Consider the following 18,169-nt stretch of genomic DNA (forward strand, 5'->3'; position numbering starts at 1 on the left):
TTGGAGAAGCTGCTGAAAACCAAATTGCAGACTCTGGTGCTGCTTCTCTGTTTTGTTTCTGTCCCACAAACCCGTATATTCTCATAGAGCGTTTAATGTTCCTGTTGCTCATCATTTCATCATATAACTGCGTTGTTTATATTTCTTATAATTCAAAGTATGAGTTTAATTAATTATGTATTTCTGATCTGTCTTAATGAAGGGTAACTCCAATCAGCATTATTTTTACAATGTATTTACACTATAAGCCACAATGAGGTTTTAATTTCGACTTGATACTTCATAATCGAGAAGAAAGTATGAATCAGAAAAGCAGAGATGATTTTCAGGGGGTTCATATTGACTTTGTGCTAGGGAGGTAGTGTAGTGTAATGGGAGAGAGCCTGGGCTTTAGAGTTTAGCAGACTTAGGCTAGGTTCTGACTCTGCTCTTTCTGACTGGGTGACCTTGGGGAAATTCTTTATTCCCTCTGACATTGAATTTCTTTCTCTGCAAATTGGAATAATAAAATCTATCTGGGAGATACTGCTAGGATTAAATGGGGAAAAAATCCAGGTAAAGCATTTGACATAGTGCGTAGCCCATAATAAACAAGTAATATGTGTTATTGTTGTCATTTTTAATGCTACTATTATCAGTATAATTTATGTAATTATCTGATTTCTTTTCTCCTAATTCCTGAGTGGGAAATAGTTGGAAAAGGCTTGAAAATATGTATATTAGCAAACCCTGACTATTGTCTTCTAATAGTAATCGAGCTCTTTTTATGGATTACATAGGCTAGAGTTGAATTTAGATGCTTGACATGTTTGGTTTCTGAACCAGATTGCAGTCACGTCACTACAGATTCATTTTCTCTTTAAATTGTAAAAATTAAAACAGTAGTACAGACTCATGTTTAAAACAGCAATCTGATCCAAGATTTTGTAGTCTGTAGAACTGATAATGTTTAATGTTCTCCATAAATTCATGGGGCTTAATAGGAAAGTACACAGAATTTTTAGAGCTTAAACAGACTTTAGAGATACTACTCTAATTCAAACCCTTCATCAAATGAGGAAACTCTGTAGGCAATTTGAATGAAGAATTCAGCTAAGATTCTTTATCTTTGTGTAAGAAGTAGATACAGCTTTGCAAAAGAAAGAGCTACCTAATAATGATTAAATTGTTATCATTGCTTCAAATTTTCATCTTATTGTTATGAATGACTATAAAATAAATTTTAGAGCTGCCATCAATGTATATACTGTTCTATTTTCTCTTAATATTATTTTCCTTTATTTTATTTTTTATTTTTATTTTATTTATTTATTTATTTATTTATTTATTGAGACGGAGTTTTACTCCTGTTGCCCAGGCTGGAGTGCAATGGAGTGATCTCAGCTCACTGCAACCTCTGCCTCCCAGGTTCAAGCAATTCTCCCACCTCAGCCTCCTGAGTATCTGGGATTACAGGCATGTACCACCATGCCCAGCTAATTTTGTAGTTTTAGTGGAGACGGGGTTTCTCCATGTTGGTCAGGCTGGTCTCCAGCTCCCAACCTCAGGTGATCTGCCCTCCTTGGCCTCCCAAAGTGCCGGTATTACAGGGATGAGCCATCACACCCGGCCTATTATCTTTTATTTTTAAATTGCTACATAAGGTTACCCTCTTTGAACTGCATGGTTTGCTTGCTCATTCCCATGTTGTTGGGCATTTGAGTTTTCCCCACTTTTTCCTAATATAAATAGAACTGCTATGCACATCTTTTTTTTTTTTTTTTTTTTTTTAAGTAGAGACAGGGTCTTGCTTTGTTGTCCAGGCTCATCTTAATTCCTAGCATCAAGCAGTCTTTCTGCTTGGGCCTTTCAGTGTCAGGATTACAGGCATGAGCCACCTCGCCTGGCCGCTATGCACGTCTTGTATTAGGTTACTCCCCTGCACTTCTCCCACCACACTTAATTCTTAGAAGAATATTCCCACAAATTAATCAAGATACAGTATTACAGTACATTCTAGTTACTGGTAATTGGGCTCAAACTCACTTCACAGGTAGCTTGATATTGTAAACTCAAATACTATAGATTTCACTAAATATAGGTCTTCTTAGGTGGCTGCTTTTTGTTAGGCAGAAAATCTTTTACCTGCATGGAATGAGTTACAAAGAGAGTTTTTTTTTTTTTTTTTTTTTTTTTTTTTTCAAGGTAAAGGAAGAAGGGAAGGCTTGAGAAGACCCTAGGGAAATTTGACTCCTTTATAATTTCTCCTGGGTCTGATTTTCAGAGTGTCATTCTGTTTTCTTACACAGTATATCAGGCATACTCCAATTTTTAAAAGTGGAGATATACCAATGTTATTGAAAAAGAAGGAAAATAGAGATAGAAATATTTAAAAGACAAATATATAGTTTTAGATTAACCATAAATATGTTTCTTTCCATTAGTGCAGAGGTGAGCATGTTTTGGACTTAACATCACATAATTCTTTTGTTACAGAGATCTACTTTCATTTCTCAGACCTTAAATACAGATGGGAGTTTCCGTCTTTATAGCAGTCCTGCTGCCAGATACAATTCAGTCTTGATGGGAAGGAAGTCTTGTGGCCAGATGGGTGGCGATCTATGGTATAAGGCCATAAAGATAAAATTGGAAAGAAGAAAATTAAAACTATAAGGGCCTCAGGACAGGTCTTTGTAACAAAGATGAACCTGATTACAGGCAACTGCTTGTTCTGAGAGTAGGGGCTTTAAAATTGTGAAGGAAATGCATCTCTTATTTTTCTTTTTAGTTTAATTTATTTTTGGAATATATAATAAATTCACATGGATCAAAATTCAAATGAAAATTCTCCTTCCAACTGTGATCCCCAGCCACTCCTTTCCTCTCCCTAGAGCCAACCAGTATTACTGATTATGTGATTATCCTTCCAGAAGTATTTTGTACCTTCTACAATTGTGTGTGTGTGTGTGTGTGTATACATGAATATTGTACATGTAACCATACACGTGTATTTTCTTCTTATTTTAATGAGTGGTTACAGAATATAGACACTGTTATATACCTTGCTTTTTTACCTAACACCAAATCTTGGAAATTATTCTGTATTCCTAGAAAGAAAGCTTTTGCATTCTTTGAAAATACTTTTAGGCCGGGCGCGGTGGCTCAAGCCTGTAATCCCAGCACTTTGGGAGGCCGAGACGGGCGGATCACGAGGTCAGGAGATCGAGACCATCCTGGCTAACACAGTGAAACCCCGTCTCTACTAAAAAATGCAAAACACTAGCTGGGTGAGGTGGCGGGCGCCTGTAGTCCCAGCTACTGGGGAGGCTGAGGCAGGAGAATGGCCTGTACCCGGGAGATGGAGCTTGCAGTGAGCTGAGATCCGGCCACTGCACTCCAGCCTGGGTGACACAGCGAGACTCCGTCTCAAAAAAAAAAAAAAAAAAAAAAAAAAAATACTTTTAAAATGGCATGTATCTACAGTAGGTTAAAGTAATTCCTAATGCGTGGATTAGGCCTATTACATAATAGCACTCAAGAAATTGTTGTTGCCTGTAGCACTGCCCAAGAATACAAAAAAAAAAAAAAAAACGGGGTGGGGAAGGAATTTGCCAGGTGCAGTAGCTCACGCCTGTAATCCCAGCACTTTGGAAGGTGGAGGCAGGCAGATCACTTGAGATCAGGAGTTCGAGACCAGCTTGGCCCACATGGTGAAACCCTCTCTCTACTAAAAGTACAAAAATAAAATAAAATAAATGGAATGTTTGTGGAATAAATGAGGGAGAGAGTGAGTTACTTTATTAATTTAAGGAGCAAATAGGAAGAGACAGAAAGCTAAGAATTACCTGACGCTCTGAGACTGTTGACCTAACCCTGACCTCAGGATGACATCATAAAATGCATATTTGTTTTAAGAGCATCAGAAATTTTCTTTAAATCTTTATCTTGGGAGATGTCAGTGGGAAGAGATGCCTTGGAGGTTGGGGGAAGAATGGAGTTATGGGATGGCCTCCAGATTCCAAAAGTCAGGAGACATGGCCATGGATTCACTGTGATGGGGCTCTAGGACTTAGAACAAGTGAGTTTAGGTCCTTTCTTCAAATGCAAAAAGAGGGGGTTGGAGTAAATTATTCCAATGGATCCTTTTAGCTCTTAAATTGTGTTGTTTATAATTTTGAAATTTCCTGTCTGATCACCAATTAGGACATTTGTTATGCTGAAATTGTATTTGTAAATACATTAAAAATGAGGTGTCCTTTCTTTTTTATATTTATTTATGAGACAGGGTCTCACTCTGTTGCCCAGGCTGGAGTGCAGTGGCACAATTATTGCTTATTGCAGCCTTAAACTCCTGGGCTCAAGCAGTCCTCCTGCCCCAGCCTCCTGAGTCATCTGGACTACAGGGCATGAGCCACTGCAACAGGCTCTTTTTTTTTTTTTTTTTGAGACAGAGTCTCTCTCTGTTGTCCGCTGGAGTGTGACGGTGTGTTCTCTGCTCACTGTAAATTCCTCCTCCTGGGTTCAAGCATTTCTCCTGCCTCAGCTTCCTGAGTAGCTGCGATTATAGGTGTCTGCCACCACACCCGGCTAATTTTTGTATTTTTAGTAGAGATGGGGTTTCAACATGTTGGCCAGGCTGGTCTCAAACTCCTTACCTCAAGTGTCCATCTGCCTCATCCTCCCAAAGTGCTGGGATTACAGGTGTGAGCCATCATGCCCAGCCCTCATCCTTTCTTTTTTTTGAGACAGAGTTTCACTCTTTTTGCCCAGGCTGGAGTGCAATGGTGCAATCTCACCTCACTACAACCTCCACCTCCACCTCCCAGGTACAAGTGATTCTCCTGCCGCAACCTCCTGAGTCGCTGGAATTACAGGCACCCGCCACCACCCCCAGCTAACTTTTTGTATTTTTAGTAGAGACGGGGTTTCACTATATTGGCCAGGCTGGTCTTGAACTCCTGACCTCGTGAGCCACCACACCCAGCCCTTTCTTTAAGATAATAAAAAAACCACGCAGGTTATTGGTAACAATGTGATTGTTAAGATAACAAAATTAGGCCGGGCGCGGTGGCTCATGCCTGTAATCTCAGCACTTTGGGAGGCCAAGGTGGGCAGATTATGAGGTCAGGAGATTGAGACCACGGTGAACCCCGTCTCTACTAAAAATACAAAAAATTAGCTGGGCCCGGTGGCAGGCGCCTGTAATCCCAGCTACTTGGGAGGCTGAGGCAGGAGAATGGCGTGAACCTGGGAGGCAGACCTCGCAGTGAGCCGAGATCATGCCACTGCACTCCAGCCCAGGCGACAGAGTGAGACTCTGTCTCAAAAAAAAAAAAAAAAGATAACAAAATTAGGAAGTTGTTTGCCATGATTATATTTCTCACAAAAATTGGCTAAACTATTAAGATAGAAGCAGATTTACAGGGGTAGGACTAAATATCCCACATTTTGACACATTTTGAGAGAATTAAAGCTCTGTGGTTTCAACCTTTTATCAAAATATAATATTAAAGTTATTCACTAGTAAATATAATTGTCATAAATGATAATGTATATGTTTAACAATATTTAATTATCAAGATAGTAGCTAATAGTAAATAGAATTCATAGTGAAATAAATCTTTCTTTTTCCTCTTTATTTTAGTTAAGTATGAGAGAGAAGCTAGTAAATACTGGGACACATTTTACAAGATTCATAAGAATAAGTTTTTCAAGGATCGTAATTGGCTGTTGAGGGAATTTCCTGAAATTCTTCCAGTTGATCAAAAACCTGAAGAGAAGGCAAGAGAATCATCATGGGATCTTGTAAATACGAGTGCTACAAATTGTTTCTCAAGAATGCACTGTCCTACTATGCCTGAAGAAAAAAATCATTATGAGAAAAGTTCTGGCTCTTCAGAAGGTCAAAGCAAAACAGAATCTGATTTTTCCAACCTAGACCCTGAAAAACACAAAAAAGGACCTATGAAGACTGGATTGTTTCCTGGTAGCAATGCCACTTTCAGGATACTAGAGGTACTGTGCTTAAGGGACAAAAATGGGAGGTGACAAATAATTTGAAAATGTACATTCTGTATTACTTTATTAATAATGCAAATTTTTTTCGGTACAGAGCTATCAAATCTAAATAAGCATTCAGTATACTTTGGTGCATAAATAATATTTAAGGGACTCATGTCTTTTAATCAGTCAAGTTTTAAGCTTGTGGTTTAAATTTGGTTTTGTTGTGCTTTTTTAAAAACAAAATTGTCTGTTTCATTTTAATCAGAGGGCAGTTTTAAGTACCGATGAAGTTTTGGCCTTAATTTTTACTCTCTTTGTTATTACCCCTTTTTAGGCGAAATAGAAATAAGTGAGATATATAATTTGCTATAATCTGGTATGACCTTGGTTTTCTTTTTTTTTTTTTTTTTTTTTTGAGACGGAGTCTCGCTCTGTCACCCTGTCACCCGGGCAGGAGTGCAGTGGCCGGATCTCAGCTCACTGCAAGCTCTGCCTCCCGGGTTTACGCCATTCTCCTGCCTCAGCCTCCCGAGTAGCTGGGACTACAGGCGCCCACCACCTCGCCCGGCTAGTTTTTTGTATTTTTTAGTAGAGACGGGGTTTCACTGTGTTAGCCAGGATGGTCTCGATCTCCTGACCTCATGATCCACCCATCTCGGCCTCCCAAAGTGCTGGGATTACAGGCTTGAGCCACCGCGCCTGGCCGGTTTTCTATTTTTACAACTAAACCCTGTCTTTCTGATTTTAAAGGCAATGTATACTGATTAGAGAAAATTTGCTAACGAGGAGATAAATTATCACCAATCCTACAAACAAAGGATTTAACCACTATTAACATTTTAGTGACCTTTTTCTTCTTCTTTTGTTTTTTGAGACGAGAGTTTTGTTCTTGTTGCCCAGGCTGGAGTGCAGTGGTGCCATCTCAGCTCACTGCAGCTTCTGCCTCCTAGGTTCAAGCGATTCTCCTGCCTCAGCCTCCCGAGTAGCTGGGATTACAGGTGCCTGCCACCACACCCAGCTAATTGTTTTGTATTTTTAGTAGAGACAGGGTTTCGCCATGTTGGCCAGGCTGGTTTTGAACTCCTGACCTCAGGTGATCCGTCCGCCTTAGACTCCCAAAGTGCTAGGATTACCGGCAGGAGCCACGGCACCCGGCTGACTTTTTTCTTCTTTTGTTTATTACTGTACATGTATTCTAAGTTTTGTTTGTTTCTATTTAACATGGTATCATAAGCAGTTTTCACTTTCTTTAAAAAATCTCTATATTTTCGTGGCTACAAAATATTTTACTATGTGGAGTACTATAATTTTACCTATCTATTTTCACACTACTGGACATTTTAGTTGTTTTCAGGTTTTCTGAAGCAAACATCTTTGGGTATAGACTTTAGCTGCATTTTCTTTTATTGTTTTAGCTTAGATTTTCTAGTTCATAATTTATGAAGTTTTTAATACTTTTAAAACATATTGCCCACTTGCTTTCTAAGAAGTTGTACTAATACCGTTCCATGATGGTGTATATCTGTTTCATCACACCCTCATTGATTGAAATATTATTTTAATGTTTCCCACTTTGTTAGACAAAAATTGTACCTTGTTTTAATATGCATTTCTTTGATTACTAAGTAGGTCACATACTTCAAATGTTTAGAATCATTTGTACTTCTTTTGCGTTCTGTCCATTTATTTTCTCTGCTTGTCTTTTTCTTTCTAATGAGCCCTGCCCTTTATCATATATATTGCAGTTTTCTTCACAGAGTATTGGTTATTTTTTAATTTGGTTTATTTTGGGTTTTGGTGTGTAAAAATTTTAAACGTTTCCATAGTCGGATTTCTTAATGTTTATTCCTGTGATTTATTTCATTGCTTTTGAGTTTAGCAAACTCTGCTGAACCCAGAGATCCAGTGAGTCTAATTGTTTTTTTGTTTAATAGAAAATCTGACATTGGTGACAAAAATTTAACCTTGCTTTTTTGATATTTGCTTGTTCTTTTGATTTTAGGTTGGTTGTGGAGCTGGAAATAGTGTGTTTCCAATTTTGAACACTTTGCAGTGAGTTTTAAGAGTTTTCTTTCTACAGAATTGTACATATTTATGGAATGTTGAGAAATTCTGGGAAAATATTGTCATGTGTGTGCCAGTAGTGTTTCTAATTCTTATATGAACAATGGCTCAAGCAAATTTCAAAAGAAATGTCTTAATCTCAATGTCTACTTTCATGTGAACTGGGAATTACTCTGAACGTAGTGTTTCATAGTCATGGGTTGTCCATCATTGTTTTGAAGTAATTTTTTAAGCTTATGTGTATATGTATGAGAGAATAAGAAAAGAGGAAGCGGACCAGGCATGGTGACTCATGCCTGTAATCCCAGCACTTTGGGTGACTGAGGTGGGTGGATCACTTGAGGTTGGGAGTTCGAGACCAGCCTGACCAACACAATGAAACCCCACCTCTACTAAAAATACAAAATTAGCCAGGCATGGTGGCACATGCCTGTAATCCCAGCTATCTGGGAGGGTGAGGCAGAAGAATCTGCTTGAACCAGGAGGTGGAGGTTGCAGTGACCCACCTGCATCATTGCACTCCAGTCTGGGCAACAAGTGCAAAACTCAGTCTCAAAAAAAAAAAAAGAGGAAGTGAGTTCATCCTTCCACTGAGCTGTGAACTGCTAAACTTCAGAGCTTATTTACTCTTCTTCCTGAATACTTAGATGTCATTTTACACATAGAGAATTGAATGTAAAGCTTACAACTTAACCCTCATTTTGTCCTCCCTTCTGAAGCAACACCCTATGTAAGATGTTTGCATGCCAAATCATTGTGTCTAGGCTTAAAATTATTTGGAGGTAGCAGCAACTCACCCTAAGACTCAAAAAAGCAGCCGGGCACAGTGACTCGTGCCTGTAATGCCAGCACTTTGGGAGGCCGAGGCAGGCAAATCACGAGGTCAGGAGTTCAAGACCAGCCTGGCCAATATGGTAAAACCCCATCTCTACTAAAAATACAAAAAATTAGCCGGGTGTGGTGGTGGGCACCTGTAATCCCAGCTACTCGGGAGGCTGAGACAGGAGAATCACTTGAACCCATGAGGTGGAGCTTGCGGTGAGCTGAGATGCACCACTGTACTCCAGCCCAGGCAACAGTGCAAGACTTCGTCTCAAAAAAAAAAAAAAAGCAGAGTTTGACTACAGGGACAGAGATTTGCTCCAGGCTCACCCTTCCTGTTCAGCATTTCACCTGTGTCTTTTACTCTTTCCATGATGAACACACAAAACTCTTCAAACACCTTTTATCTATGGCCAGTCTGCCAAGCTCTGTTATTTTTTAAGTTTACACATTATTTTTCCATTATAAAATCCGCATTGGCACGTTGCAGAACATTTCCATTAGAGGGAAAGGGGAGGGAGGGAATCACTCATCATCCCCATCATCCTAACATAGCCAATGACAACATTTTTGTTTTAATTCCTTTCAGTCTTTATGCATATTTTTAAATGATGTGATCTTTTAACTTTTTTATTATGAAAATGTAAAAGCATCTGGGGCCTGGTGCAGTGGCTCACACCTGTAATCCCAACACTTTGGGAGGACGAGGCAGGCAGATCACTTGAGGTCAGGAGTTGAAGACCAGCCTGGCCAACATGGTGAAACCCTGTCTCTACTAAAATTACAAAAATTAGCTGAGTGTGGTGGTGCACACTTGTAATCCTAGCTACTCAGGAGGCTGACGCAGGAGAATCGCTTGAACCCAGGAGGCAGAGGTTGCAGTGAACTGAGATCACACCACTGTACTCCAGCCTGGGTGACAGAGCAAGAGACTCTGTCTCAAAAAAAAATTTTTTTAATAAAAAATAAAGCATTCAGAAAAGCAAAGAGTATAGTGAATTTCCATATGCCCACCACCTCAATTCAATAATTACCAATATAATGCCAACATCATGACACTTTGTCTTTGATTATTTGGAATATATCTCCCAAAACTTAGTATACTCTCTAATACTGTTGTAAATCTAACATAATGAATAGTGAGTAATTCCCTACTATTATTTAATAACCAGCTAATGTGGCCAGGCATGGGTGATGCTGGTAAATTTACAGTTCTGAATATCCTTTCTTTTTGTGTTTTTGTTAGTTTTGTTTTCCTTTTTCTAGTTTCTGGGCTGAAATTTCCAATTTCCTTATGTCACATAGCCATATTCCTTTACCCCAGTGATCTCTGAGCTTATAATACACATAAATACACTACAATGGCAGTTGATTGTGTGTTACTTTATGACTGATCTCAAGGTATTATTTAGCATGTCATTTCTTTATGCCTTGTCTCTCCAACCACTTAATTCCTTAAGGCAGAGGGCATATTTTATCCTAATCTGATTTCCCAGGTTGCCTAACAGTACAGCATAGTTAGAGCTCAATACATATTACCTGATTAATATCTCTGATTCCCCCACTTGCTAGTTATATTTTTCACCTCTCTGCTTCTCCCTTCAGCTTATAATTGCAAGCTCTTGGTTCCTTACTCCCTAACTCTTTCTTCTTGGCTGTATCTTTCTTTGCCTCCTACCTGTGTTTTAGAAATTACTGTAGCTCAATAACCTGAGATAATTAATTCATCTTTAAAAGGCAACCAGTGATTACCCTTCCAAAGGAATGATTAGACTTTCTTTTTCTGCTTAAGAAATTATGTTTTACTACTTTTAGAGAGTATAGGATTAATGTTTTACATTTTCAGAATATTTTACCATAATTAGACCTCTAAAATGAAGAGGTCATATCATTCTCCAAGGATCATTTAATTCATAAACCCCTGCCAAGAGAGTCCTTGGTGGTGTGGTGGTAGTAGTGATATTTACACCTGTTTGCTGGGAGAAGGGCCAAGGTAGTCAGCTGATTTTACAGAAAGGTTCTGGAAAGTTATTGGGTGGTCACAAGACATCAACCTGGGCTGCTGATGCAGTGGGAATTCCATCTCAGAGGTCATGCTGCCACCCTGGCAGGACACATGGCAAATGGCACATGCTTTCCTTTAGCTCCTAGACTGTTCTATATCTTACGGGTATTCGGTTTTTTACTGCCCACAGGTAGACTGCAGACCTTTTATAATGAGCTAGACATACCAGTGTCCAGAAAAGCATTTTGAGCTATATGGAACTTTTTTGGGTTTTGTTTTGTTTTGTTTTGTTTTTTTAGAGGACTATGTTAGTTTTTAAGTTCCTGGAAGGCAAAAGCAATCTCCTTTAATAATAATAGTGACGATAATAATAGCAACAACAATTATAATAATGACTAACATTTATTGAGTGCTTACTCTGAGTCAGACACCTTTCTGGAAACTTTAGCTATAAGAATCCATTCACTTCAAACAACCATCTTAGATGCCATGTTTATGTCTTTTTTAAAGATGAGGGAACTGAATTAAAGAAGAGATTAAGCAACTAGCCCAAGGTCACGCAACTAAGTAGTAAAGCTGAGAATCAAACCTTAGGCAGTCTGGTTCCAAAGCCCTTGCCCTTAACCATTAGCCACATGGTGCTACATGTATCTGAGTGTTTGCTGAGAACATTTCAAATATATTTCAAACCACCCAGCAAATTACAAGTCACAATTATATGGATTTCATAGGAAACAACAGGGGAACATGCAGAAGTAAAGTGCTATTTTTATGTTTGACAGATGAGAGAAGACCAAGCAGTACAAGTTTTAACTTTGATTCAGTACTGGTTAGCTTTTCATAACCAAATCCTATTCATCATACTTTAACTTATTTGGATAGATCTTAAATTGAATGCAAATCCCTAGTGCCATAGAATGAGTGAATTATATGTTAACATAGTTATTCATCAATGAGTTGCCTTTAAGAGTATAATCTGAGGCCAGGCACAGTGGCTCACTCCTGTAATCCCAGCACTTTGGGAGTCCGAGGTGGGTGGATCACCTGAGGTCAGGAGTTTGAGACCAGCCTTACCAACATGGTGAAACCCCATCTCTACTAAAAATACAAAATTAGCCAGCTGTGGTAGTGCATACCTGTAATCTCAGCTACTTGGGAGGCTGAGGCAGGAGAATTGCTTGAACCCAGGAGGCAGAGACTGCAGTGAGCCGAGATCGTACCATTGCACTCTAGCCTGGGCAACAAGAGCGAAACGTCATCTCAAAAATAAAAAAAAGAGTATAACCTGAGCCTGGGTCAGATTTTGCTAAATGCATATTTGGGCTTGTATTCCATATTTATTTAGAAGTTCACCTTGCTTGGAATGCTTCTTGAGTCAGATTAGAAGTCTTAATGATATGCTTCAAGGCCCACCTTTTTATCCTGCCGTATACCAGTTTGGGCTCTCAGGATTAGTACTACTTCTCATCCCTAAATGTGACTCCCGCTTCTAAACTCTTCAACCATTTCCCCTTCTCGTCACTTAACAATATTATCCTCCTCCTTCAGAAATTTTAAGACTTATACCTCAGGGTGCTGGCCCTCTCCACACCCCTGTAGAAGTTGTATAAAACCAATTATGTCGCGAACTAGACTATAAAACCCATGAGAGCCAGGACCATCCTTACTGTTTAATGACATGCTGAACTCTTTCTGTAGTTCAGACATGGTACTAAGCAACATGATGCAAGGATTATTTGATACCAGCATACACAGTAAAATCAGGAGGAGTACTGGCCTACAAATTTCAGAGTATATGGCTGCCTTAGTCACCATGGACCAGCCATCATTACTGAATTTCAAATAAAGGCCAAACAGAACATATTTAAGTTAAGAAGAGGCCAATTAAAAATCATACCGCCTATTGGCCAGGCACAGTGGCATGCATCTGTAGTTCCAGCTACTCAGGAGGATGAGGTGGGAGAATCACTTGAGCCCCAGAGGTCGAGGCTGCAGTGACCTGTGATTGTGCCACTGTACTCCAGCCTGGGTGACAGAGCGATACCCTGTCTCAAAAAAAAGCTGAGGGGCGGGGGTGGAAATACCTATTAACAAGTCAGACCTACAGTTTCCTTTCTTCTCTAGTTTGAGCATTTCTGGACTCCAGATATAAATATTTCTTCTGGCCGAGCACAGGGGCTCACACCTATGATCCTGACAGTTTGAGAGGCTGAGGCAGGAGGATCATTTGAGAACAATAGTTCAAGACCAGCCTGGGCAACGTAGTGAGACCCCATCTCTACAAAAAAATCTAAAATTAGCTGGGCATGGTAAGGCACATCTGTAGTCCTAGCTACTCAGGAGGCTGAGGAAGGAAGATTGCTAGAGCCCAGGAGCTCAAGGTTGTAGAGAGCTATGGTCGCGTTACTGCACTCCAACCTGGGCAACAGAGCAAGACCTTGTCTCCAAAAAAATAAATAAATATTTCTTCCATCCTCATAGGAACTCTCCAGAGTCCTTTCTGTATTGTTGTGATTTTGCTTCTGGAGCTGTGGAGCTCATAAAGGTATGCTACTCCCGGGAATCATACCAACTGATGCCTAAGGTATTACCCCAGAGAAATGAAAGTCGTTTTGATTTTAAGATCACTAGAGGCGGGGTGCAGTGGCTCACACCTGTAATCCCAGCACTTTGGGAGGCCGAAGTGGGCAGATCACCTGAGGTCAGGAGTTCGAGACCAGGCTAGCCAACATGGTGAAACCCATCTCTACTAAAAATAAAAAAATTAGCTGGGTGTGGTGGCACGTACCTGTAGTCACAGCTATTCGGGAGGCTGAGGCAGGAGAATCGCTTGAACCCAAGAGGTTGAGGTTGCAGTGTGCCAAGATTGTGCCACTGCACTCCAGCCTGGGCGACAGAGCAAGACTCTCAAAAAAAAAAAAAAAAAAAGATCACTAGAAAGGCCAACAGCGCCAGGCGCGGTGTCTCAGGCCTGTAATCCCAGCACTTTGGGAGGCTGAGGTGGGTGGATCATGAGGTTCGGGAGATCGAGACCGTCCTGGCCAACATGGTAAAACCCCGTCTCTACTAAAATATAAAAATTAGCTGGACGTGGTAGTGGGCGCCTGTAATCCCAGCTACTCGGGAGACTGAGGCAGGAGAATGGCTTGAACCCGGGAGGCAGAGGTTGCAGTGAGCCAAGATCACACCACTGCACTCCAGCCTGGTGACAGAGAAAGACTCTGTCTCAAAAAAAAAAAACAAAAGAAAGAAAGAAAGGCCAACAGCACGTAAGAAATGACCAGAAAGGGTACTGACCTACAAAATTTAGAATGTATGCCTGCCCGTGAATAATCGTAGTCCAAGCAGAACCTCTTTAAGTTCCGAAACAGCAACCCAGAGCAGACCTCTAATAATACTGTCTACTAACTCAGAAAGCCTACCCTCCTCTACTTTTAAAGTTAAAAAGGGATTGCGAAGGATATTTGTTATCAAGGCCAAGAGCTAGCCTTAATTTTTTTAGGGCAGCTGGAAATAAGCTAACAATACTGAATTGGAAAAAAGTGTTCAGATTGACAGAGGAAAGGCTTTTGGGAGAAAAGGTTAAAATTTTGACCTTTTTATTAAAAAAAAAAAAAAAAAAATTCCCGGAAGTCTACTAAGTCCTCTTTTTGCTTTCTGTTCCTTTATCGTGACAGTCACACTCGTCCTACAGAGCAGCCCAGTGTTTTGCCTTTGTTCATGATGTATGTGATGATGGCTTACCTTACCCTTTTCCAGATGGAATCCTGGATGTCATTCTCCTTGTCTTTGTGCTCTCTTCTATTCATCCTGACAGGTAAATGAAGACAAAAGGGCAAAGGAGATGTGTAAAGCTCCTTTATCAGTAGTGGTTTTCAGAACTATCAAAGCAAAAATGACAATTTTTGAATTTATTATTTAGTGAGCGACATTATGTATAATATGCAGCCTTTTAATGGCAGTTTTTCCTTTCTTCATACTTTTAGACAGAAACTGGTCAGACTACTTCATTAATGAGCTTTCTGTCACTGTCAGAATGAAGTGAGCATATTCTGGCAAGACACATACCTATTAAAAGTGACAGTGCTTCAAGGAAATTACAAATTCAGAACAATCTAATAGACTCCCAAGAGGGAAATTGTACTTGGCGATCAGAAACAAACATCTTTAGTATAGTGTCTTCCTGAATGTTCATGAAGAGGTGGGCTTGGGATCTGTTTGGCTTCACACAGGCCTGTTGATGGGCTTTAAAAATTTTGTTCTAAAGAAGCACACTAGGGAATTAGGAGTTACTAAGATTTGCCAGATTATCATTGGACCTTTATGATCTAAGGTTAGCCCGATGCCATCATTTAAATATTTATGACTTAAAGTTTCATACAATGTTTTAAAACTATAAACATAGCTTTTCTCCAGAGAGAAAACATAAAGAGATATTACCAGCAATTAAAATGATTACCTTTCTTAAATCTTGCCACCTTCTATGTATTAAAGGGTACATATGGTAAGTATCAGGTCTGTGCTTTCATAAGGTTTCTTAACATTGGGTTCTCATAGTTTCCTGGTAGGAGATACAGACTTGGCATCAACCACTTTTTGTTTGATGAGTATGATGACCCTTTTCCATAGAAACTGATATACCATGTGCTTATTTCTTTGCAATTAAAAGGCCACTAGGACATTTACAATTCTTTTACTTCCCATTGAGAAATGAGCACTTTGATTACTTATAGAAGAATAAATTCCATTTCCAAATAAATCTGAAATAAGATACATTAGCACCTAGTGAGGTATGTCAGGTTTTATGAAGCTACCGTTTCCTCCCAGTTTCTATAACCTATTTCTTTCTGCTAATCTGTTTAGACTGTAGGCATTGTTCAGGTACTAATAGAAAGATGTCATGTATGTGTTTGGTATCCTCATATGAACAGTTAAAAGGATGGAGGAGGCGGATAAAGAACAAGATTTCCCATTTGATACCCATAACAAGAAACATTTAAATTCTACACATAACCACAAAAAGACTATTTGAAATTAGTCCAGATAATGTATTTTCTCGTGATTTGAATTGAATGTTAAAGAGAAGAGAAAGGCCGGGTGCGATGGTTCACACCTATAATCCCAGCACTTTGGGAGGCCGAGGTGGGTGGATCACCTGAGGTCAGGAGTTCCAGACCAGCCTGGTCAACATGGTGAAACCTCATCTCTACTGAAAAATATAAAAATTAGCCAGGCATGGTGGTGGATGCCTGTAATCCCAGCTACTTGGGAGGCTGAGACAGGAGAATCGCTTGAACCCAGGAGATGGAGGTTGCAGTGAGCTGAGACTGTGCCATTGCACTTCAGTCTCGGCAACGAGAGTGAAACTCTGTCTCAAAAAAAAAAAAGAGAAGAGAAAGCAGATGCCTTGGGAAGACTGTGTCTATCATATAGCATTTCATTCTATTTATTATAAAATGAATTTAGATGTATCATGACAGTGACCACTGTCTTACCTACATAGAAATGATCTAAAAATAAGGTGAATGAATAGAAAAGGGACAATAGTAAATTTTTTTAAAAGGCAAGGCAGACCGGGCCGGGCCCGGTGGCTCACCCCTATAATCCCAGCACTCTGGGAGGCCGAGGTGAGTGGATCACGAGGTCAGGAGATGGAGACCATCCTGGCTACCACAGTGAAAACCCCATCTCTACTAAAAATATTTTTAAAAATTAGCCGGGCATGGTGGTGGGTGCCTATAGTCCCAGCTACTCGGGAGACTGAGGCAGGAGAATGGCGTGAACCTGGGAGGCAGAGGTTGCAGTGAGCCGAGATCACGCCACTGCACACCGGCCTGGGCAACAGAGCGAGACTCCATCTCAAAAAAAAAAAAAAAAAAAAAAAAAAGGCAAGGCAGGCCAGGCGCAGTGGCTCACACCTGTAATCCCAACACTTTGGGAGGCCGAGGCGGGAGGATCACTTGAGGCCAGGAGTCCAAGACCAGCCTGGCCAACATGGTGAAACCCCCATCTCTACTAAAAATAGAAAAATTAGCTGGTTGTGCTGACACAGGCCTGTGATCCTAGCTACTGGGGAGGCTGAGGCAGGAGAGTCGTTTGAACTCAGGAGGTGAAGGTTGCAGTGTGCCAAGATTGCACCACTGCACTCCAGCCTAGGCGACAAAGCAAGACCTTGTCTCAAAAAAAAATAAAAGGCTGGGTGCTGTGGCTCACGCCTGTAATCCCAGTACTTTGGCAGGCCAAGGCAGGTGGATCACCTGAGGTCAGGAATTCAAGACCAGCCTGGCCAACATAGTGAAACCCCGTCTCTACCAAAAATACAAAATTAGCCAGGTGTGGTGGCACAAACCTGTAGTCCCAGCTACTCGCGAGGCTGAGACAGGAGAATTGCTTGAAACTGGAAGGCAGAGACTGCGCTGTGCAGAGATCGTGCCACTGAACTCCAGCCTTGGGCAAGACAGAGTGAGACTCCATCTCAAAAAAATAAATAAATAATAAAAATACAAAAATTAGCTGGGCGTGGTACCGCACGCCTTTGATCCCAGCTACTCTGGAGGCTGAGGCAGGAGAATCGCTGGAACCTGGGAGATGGAGGTTGCAGTGAGCCAAGATCACTCCACTGTACTCTAGCCTGGGTGACAGTGAGTAAGACCCTGTCTCAAAAAAAGAAAAAAACTAAAGGCAAGGCAATATCTATAGTGTCACTTAGGACTATAGTAGTAGATTCAACCCCAGAAAAGTTCTAGAAAAGTAGCATCTTGGTAGCTTGGAAAATTCAGGCACAAGTAAGTGGCAAGCAATTTGGCTAGACCCTGAGCCTGGAGGACCCAGCTTAAATGGGAATAAATTGTAGGTGGCTACAAAAGAAGAGTGAGTTGTCCTTCTTTTCACTGAAATGGAAGTACACAATATTACAGAGCTGGCCGGGCGCAGTGGTTCACGCCTCTAATCCCAGCACTTTGGGAGGCCGAGGCAGGCAGATCACAAGGTCAGATCGAGACCATCCTAGCTAACACGGTGAAACTCTGTCTCTACTAAAAATACAAAAAATTAGCCGGGTGTGGTGACGGGCACCTGTAATCCCAGCTACTCGGGAGGCTGAGGCAGGAGAATAGTGTGAACCCGGGAGGCGGAGCTTGCAGTGAGCCGAGATCACAGCCACTGCACTCCAGCCTGGGCGACAGAGTGAGACTGTGTCTCAAAAAAAATAATAAAATAAAATAAAATATTACAGAGCCAAGCATAAAGCAGGCAGTCTATACATTTTTTGTCTCTTCTTTTCCTTTTCCTCTCCCT

The 18,169-nt window shown here is 40.6% G+C and overlaps 1 protein-coding gene across 6 annotated transcripts in view; it reads left to right on the forward strand.

The window, feature by feature from the left end:
- The window catches only part of METTL8 (methyltransferase like 8), a 108,848-nt gene that overhangs the window by 79,608 nt on the left and 11,071 nt on the right, over positions 1-18,169 (forward strand). For 5 of the 6 annotated variants that reach the window (XM_030916683.1, XM_030916682.1, XM_030916685.1 and 2 more), the window contains 4 exons: positions 5,624-5,994; positions 7,985-8,034; positions 13,355-13,418; positions 14,551-14,690. In XM_030916683.1, the coding sequence (XP_030772543.1) occupies positions 5,624-5,994; positions 7,985-8,034; positions 13,355-13,418; positions 14,551-14,690 (625 nt within the window). The remainder of the gene's footprint in view (positions 1-5,623; positions 5,995-7,984; positions 8,035-13,354; positions 13,419-14,550; positions 14,691-18,169) is intronic. The other variant, XM_030916687.1, reaches the window with a different exon arrangement.

This window comes from Rhinopithecus roxellana, chromosome 14 (assembly GCF_007565055.1).
Source record: "Rhinopithecus roxellana isolate Shanxi Qingling chromosome 14, ASM756505v1, whole genome shotgun sequence".
Lineage (NCBI taxonomy): Eukaryota > Metazoa > Chordata > Mammalia > Primates > Cercopithecidae > Rhinopithecus > Rhinopithecus roxellana.